Consider the following 7,225-nt stretch of genomic DNA (forward strand, 5'->3'; position numbering starts at 1 on the left):
CTCTCTCTCTCTCTCTCACCTATGTCCTCCACCGTCGTTGCGGTGGTTGCAGCAGCTGCTTGGTCACTAGCCTCACGATGATCACCACCGTTACCGTCAACCTTGTTATCGTTGCCAGCTACGGGGAGATCCTCGTTCTGCTGGCCCAGTCTGCTGACACGCGAGTCCGACTGATTTTCAGTCTCGATCATCCGCAAAGCGAGGCCGCCGCCACTTTCGCGTGTCCTTGATCGGCCTGTTCTTTTGCGATTATACAAAAAGATTCAAACCCCGACAGGGGATGAGGAAAGTTTGCTTATTCACTTAATGAATCATGCACCCGGCGCGGCGTGTCTGCAACGCGATGACAATTTTATTACAAAGTAAAAATTAAAAATTATAAGGAAATTGCGATTAAAAATTAAAATTTAACAAAACAAAATATTAAAATGTGTGTGATAATAGATAAGGTTTTTACTTAAAAAAAAATTGATAGACAATTAGAATAAAGTAAAAAAGTACTTTATCAGATATACAATTTTATTTATATCATAATTAAATATAGCAATTGTGCATATCACTGATTCTCTAATTCGCATCTGCAGTATTGGAAAAAATTATAAATCTGATTCTAAGTTGACGAAAGAATATAAGTAATTGAATGCGAATAAATTTGATGTCAGTACAAATCATTACAAAAAGATGAAAGAACATTGTTTGCCTTCATATAGCTGACATGAAAACATACATCGGTTAACCGAATTTGTCTGCAAAATTAGATCTGCATCGCAAGTACAAGTAAAGCATGCAATATTTTTTGATATTTCAAGGTTTGTTATATCAAAACATGATACGAATGCCACGAATGGCCACTTTGAGAACGCTATATAAGCGCTGGTCAGTCGATCACTGTTGCGTGATAGCCTGGGATTCCCGATCGATCGGTCGTTTTTATTTTGCAACTGCAACTCCCACTGCAGATCCATCGATTAGCAATTTAGACAGATATATATTTTGTCAATTCTCATACGTCGTCTCTTCATGATCGTCACTGTCATGACGTACCGTTACAAGTGATTGGCAATATACCTACTATAATACTCGCTTAGTTTTCAAATCTATATGTTTCTTTTACTGTGTTCTTGACAATACATTACTTATATCCGAGTTTTGAGTTTACGTAAGCAGTTTAGTAATTTTGCGAACGTTTAATTAAAATGGAAATATGAAAAATTATATAACATTACATTCATCTGATTTAATAATTTCAGATCGCGTTTCCATCACGTCGAGTCTAAAATCGCGATATAACTCGAACAACTATCCCCTGCTGACCTCTGGTATGCATGAGACTCGGCGTGCGTGACACACCATTCTCGAAATGCAAAACAGCATCGGCTACTTTCTGCAATGATTTATATGCTCGTTTTTCATCTCGTTTAATATCTGGATTATTTAGCAACAATTTCATCTGACAAAGACAATATCTCGATCATAGTGAATACCAATACAAAATCGTTATAATATCATACTAGTTGGTCTAATAAGTCGATAAAAGGAAAAAACTTGTAACAATATTTTAAAACGATGCTAATCTTTTTGAAAATATAGACGTAAGACGCTTTGAAATGTCAATCGTACTGAAATTTAATCAATTTTCATAAAAAAATATCTATTTGAATATTTAAAAAAATATACTCAAATTATATGACCGTCTGCGTAAAACGTATTGTATTCCTAATCTTGTATTATAATATTACATTTATTAATGTTTTAAGTGTTATTATATAAAAGAAAAATAACAATTTATTAGGCTGATACAAAAAACTTTTTATCTTTCCATATAAAACAAAATTATTGATTTTACCTTACAATAGGAACCTAAAAGCCTCTTTTATTCATATTTTCTTTATTAATTTCCTCACTATATTCAAATTAATCTTTTTTCTTTTTTTTTGGAGAATAAGTTTTATCTTTTTCAATATTATTCAAATTAAATTTATTGAAATCATGTTTTACTATTTAAATTTCTTGGAAAAAACTTAATTATAAAAGGAGAGAATTAGGGTTGGCTTATAGTAGGCCGTAATCTGTAAGAATTGACCAATTATAGTCGATTATTTCTCTCCCATTTGACTGTAATTAGTCAATTTTTACAGATTACGGCATAAGTTAATAGGCCTATTATAAATCAACCCTTATATATTACTTAATTAAAATAAGATTCAAAAATAAAAGATTAAAGTCTATTCTTAATCGATTACTTTTAAAACGTACGACTGCGTTACAATCGTTAAACACACACAACTTTGTATAAAAATTAATGAGTAAGTACACTATAAAAAGAAAAATCCATTAAAAATGTAATTAAGCTACTTGCCGTAACTGTTGTTTTAATTCTTTATTTAAAAATAATGTAATAAAATAGAAATATTTTATACTAACTTGATTCAATCTGGCACAAGAACGTGGAAACAAAGCAAGAAAGAATCTGTTAATTGAAGAAAACACTAAGTTCACCAAAGTTCACTGACACTATGCTGCAATTGTCGATTCGCGATCGACGTGAAATTCACGGCATTATCATTATTACATTAATGGTGGCGTTCATGTCGACGCGCCAGTATGGATCGCGGACGAATTGCCTTATCGAAGTTAATTCGGCTGAATCGCGGAGATCGCAGTGGCAGTATACATATTCATGCGTCCTTCGACGATGGCGTCCCGACGTCGAGTGGTCGCGCAACCTCGGCGCCGCCGGCCTCCGTCGACGTCCTTTCACGCCGTCTCCATCCTCGCTCTTTGTCGGGGTGGCGTCGACGCCCCGTGTCAGTGAACGCGGAACTTGTTGCATAGACATTAAAATTTCAAAGAGACGCATCACAAAAGTGCGGAAAGCATTAATTATTCTTTTATCACTAATTACGCTTTTGCCGTTCCGAAAAGCGAATGTTTGCCGATAATCGCGTATGACACATACTAGAGATATACGACGCATGATTCAATCCATCTTTTACAAGCATATATACTTTTGGATTTTTACGAAATATTAAAATTTTTTTAATTGCAAAAAATTTATGAAAATGCCTATTACAGTCGAAGCTGGATCTTCATTGCTTTAAATAATTCAATCTTGAATTACTAATATACACTATATATATACTTGCATATATACCATATTTTTCGCAATAAATTTATTAACAGTTTCAATATATTAACATCTTTATAATATGATACTTGATGATAGCATCAAATTATTAAATTACTTGTCAATTTAATTCGCGATTACTAGAGTAGTTTTAATTGCGTTTATAGTCCGGAAAAACAATTCGGCGCGTAGTTTGAAAAGACTACAATATGATATAAATGCATCAAGTACATATATAGTGTATATTAGTAATTCAAGATTGAATTATTTAAAGCAATGAAGATCCAGCTTCGACCGTAATATAGGCATTTTAAATTTCTAATATTGATTGTGTTTCTCACATATGCGGTCTAAAATAAAGATTCTTAATATAAATTTATGAAAATTTGGAAATTTGTTGATGTCCAGTTGTTTTAACATCGCATGTAAGATCCATGCTTATTTGTGTTAGTTGTATTACTCCTATATTAAAGAGAAAGCACACAAGTTTAAATTCGCTTGCGATATAAAAATAAAAATATTCATAAAATATTTTAACTCTCCGTTTTTAAACTTTCTATATTGAATCCAAATAATATTACATATATGTATAGTTGAGAGAAACGAATTCGTTTCTTTGAAAGTCATTGCTTAATTGTGGCTAAAGAAATAAAAATCATAAGAAAATCGATCTTGAGAAAATCAATTTTGATGCACCGCGCGCTAGTTGTGACGCAATAATTTCAATTCTCTAACTGAGACCTCGTAATCATACATATTACATCGCGATTAGTTCTTATATGATATTTTAAGTTATAGTGCTAATAGACAATATATTTCTCGACATTTCGTGTCGTGACTCACGCGACGTGATTCTAGCGAGTTAAGTAATGTACCGCACAGTAAAGGGATAAGCTAGAAAACTGAATCATAGTTATCGCATAATTATATCAACGTTTATATATGTGTGTGCGCGCGCGCGTGTGTTTGTGTGTGTGTGTGTCAGTGTCAGAAAAGGTTTTTTCTCCGTAATTATACCTCGGCATAATCGACATGCTTATCGGTTGACTTCAAGGAGGTCAACAGGCTTCCGTGCCACCTTGTCGCGAATTACTGATAAAATGAGTTTATACTTGCCTATACTATATGACGTAATATCATATAACCGTTGTCAGATTATGCGAATTATGTTTTCAAAAATATTCTTTTTTCTAATATATGACAGCGAGACAAAATGTCGGTTGATCCTTTTTTTTATTTTGAAAATCGTCCTGTATACACAACATATATATAGGGGAAAAAAAAACAAATTAAAAAGTTAAGCTTGTATTTCGTCTTCTTTGCAGAAAATTTCTGTAATAAAATTCTTGAATCACTAATAAATGAGATTGAATTAATTTATTTAAACATTCAAAGAATAAAAATATATAAGCGTTTAAAAGGAAAAAAAAAACATTTTAAAAGTATCATTGTAAACATTTTATCAAGTTAAGTTTCAGATTGTATATATTATCTGCAGATCCTATAGATTCTGAAGAATCTCTCTTTGAATGAGATAACATTTATTAATTTAATCGACAGTATGACGCATTTTATTTTTACCGATGGAATCATAAATATTATATATATACGTTTAGTTAGCGAAATAGTCTTTAGGATAGATTTTACACAACTCATTGTATTCTCATTTTCTCTGTCTCTTACCTTGTTTTCCCTCATTCAATGAGTGTGTACTTGCAGTAGGTAAAAAAAATTTACTCGCTCTTTCAGTTATCAATCGTGAAAAGTTGATATATTGATCATTGACATTTGATTTAGTAGTAGATAGCCAAGTAATCAACAAATGGTTTTGTTATCTTTTGTAAGTATGTACCCATTATTTAGATAAAGGAAAAAAATTAAAAGATACAAAAAATGCAAATAAAGAAGCACAGACTTCAGCACTAGACTCTTAGAAAATTTTAACATAGCAAAAAACAATCTTTATACATTATTATCATCTATTATTGGTAATTTTATAAACAGACTAAATACGGAATAAGGAATAACGCGATGATACAATACAAAAAAATACATGATTTCTTATTTAACAACATATTTATTTCTATTTAATAAATCTCTTTACTTTTTTTCCTCTTCTTTGATGGTTCAATTACAGTTTCTTCCGCTTGCTCTATTTTATAAATTTTATCAATCTTGATTTCTTTATTTTCTTTTTTCTTTTTTATCTTTGGCAGTTCAACTTCAATTTCCTTATTTTGCTCTTTTTCGTCATAATTAGTTTCTTGAAGTGTATTTTCATGCTTCGATTTTCTTTTCTTCCTCGATTTTTTCGTTTCCATTAAACATCCAATGTCTCCTTTTGTATATATTTAGATTCATTCAATGTTTTATGATTAAAATTAAATGAATCATTGCAAACATCCATTTTTTCAATTTCTTTTTTACTTTTTGCTTTTATTTTGCTATTTATGTCAGGTACTTCAAATTCAAAAATATCTGCCGATATCTTCATTTGTTCATCACTCATTGAAATTACTTTCTTCTCTTCTTTTTTCTTCTTCTCCTTCTTCTTTTCACATTTCTCTTGTTGATGTGCGAATGTTTTCGCTATGTCATCTTTTTTCATATTCAAATTAGTCTTAATAAGATTCATACTATATTCGTTACCCCCTTTAAGTTTGCACTTTGGCAGAGTTACATCAAAATTTCTCTCAAATACTGCTACGAAAAAACCATTGCAAAAATCATCATCTGGCTTCGAATACAAACATAAATCTCCGCAGTTGTATTTTTTCGAGCTAAAGTTTGTCCAGTCATTTTTCAGCCATTGCCTAACTGGTAGCAAACGGTAAGCATTTCCAACATTGACCAGAACTTCGTCTATTACTTCCTCATTCTCTTCGGAATTTAGAGAACATGTGCTGTAGGTTATTCTTTTCACATTTGGAAAATTGAACAGCGCATATCTCAAAAGATAAACTTGAAAAGATTGTAAATTTTTCAAGCGCTTTGGTTCGGACGTTTCATCCATCTCGCTCCGTTTCGGTCTGTCGATAATGCTTTTAATGAAAATTGTAAGATTATATCGTAAATTATACATAAATGAAAATTATGTCGGTATGTTTTACAGAAGATAATTTACAATTAAATAATTACTCGTTTCGCGAATAGGAATAGTGCAAAGAATCATAAAAAAAATTATTTTCTATTATCTTATTCTGTCCTTTATGCTATTTTTTGATTAATTTAAAAATTTGACATTATTATATAATTTACATTAAAATTTTTACCTGATCCAGAACAAGTTGGATCGACTAAAATGTATTCCACGTGTGAATACAATTTTGGATCGAGAGTTAAAACGTCTTAATTAAGAGGCTCCACACAGAGGGCACGAATCTTTTATATCTGAGTGAGTAAGGTTTTAAATCTTTTAGCATCAATCTCCACGGCATAAATTTTTCTATTTAAAAATAATAATTTATATTAGAGTATTTGTTTCTAAACTTTAATTAGTTTACTTAAATTACTCAATAAAAATATTAAATATTAATACATTTCTTGAGTTTCTTCTTTTATATATTATCTAATAACAAATCTGATTGAGAAACAAACTGTATATCCGTCATTTTACAGTTTTGCTGCCACATGAGTAGCTTTCATGCCGGGTACAGCGCACATGTCCAACACTGTAGCGAACTACTAATAGGATTCAACAAGTGCATCAGCAAACTGCTAGCCTAAGTATGAAATAAGATTGTTAATGTAAAACTATGAAACGTATCTGTTTTTTTACTAATTTTAAATTAATCTTAATGATGCTAATTATAAGTTATGTATTAGTAACAGAGATACATTAGTATTAATAATACTTAATTTACTAAAAAAATTTGGTAAAAGTTGAATAAATGTAAACTAATATTAAATAACTATAAAAACTGCCCCACATATACATTTTTAAAGGGCAATTAGTTACGTAACAAATATTTGATAATACTAGAATAATCGTACAAGTTACAAAGAAAATATTATTAGTACAGATAGAAAAGATTCTATCTGGAGACACTGGTAGTGTCTCGGCGCTAAGCCAAGCGCAGCGACACTGCCGTGGATACT

The 7,225-nt window shown here is 31.0% G+C and overlaps 2 protein-coding genes across 3 annotated transcripts in view; both read right to left on the reverse strand.

Annotated features, from left to right (window-relative positions):
• The window catches only part of DCX-EMAP (Doublecortin-domain-containing echinoderm-microtubule-associated protein), a 22,921-nt gene extending 22,730 nt beyond the window's left edge, over nucleotides 1–191 (reverse strand). For both annotated transcript variants that reach the window (XM_018520826.1, XM_018520825.1), the window contains exon 1: nucleotides 20–191. In XM_018520826.1, the coding sequence (XP_018376328.1) occupies nucleotides 20–191 (172 nt within the window). The remainder of the gene's footprint in view (nucleotides 1–19) is intronic.
• Nucleotides 192–5,447: 5,256 nt separating this feature from the next.
• Nucleotides 5,448–6,140, reverse strand: LOC108769700 (25S rRNA (cytosine-C(5))-methyltransferase rcm1-like). Its single transcript, XM_018520820.1, has one exon. The coding sequence runs from the start codon at nucleotides 6,138–6,140 to the stop codon at nucleotides 5,448–5,450; it is 693 nt and encodes a 230-aa protein (XP_018376322.1).
• Between the last annotated feature and the right edge of the window lie 1,085 nt (nucleotides 6,141–7,225).

Source organism: Trachymyrmex cornetzi, unplaced genomic scaffold, assembly GCF_001594075.2.
Source record: "Trachymyrmex cornetzi isolate Tcor2-1 unplaced genomic scaffold, Tcor1.1 scaffold93, whole genome shotgun sequence".
Taxonomy (NCBI): Eukaryota; Metazoa; Arthropoda; class Insecta; order Hymenoptera; family Formicidae; genus Trachymyrmex; species Trachymyrmex cornetzi.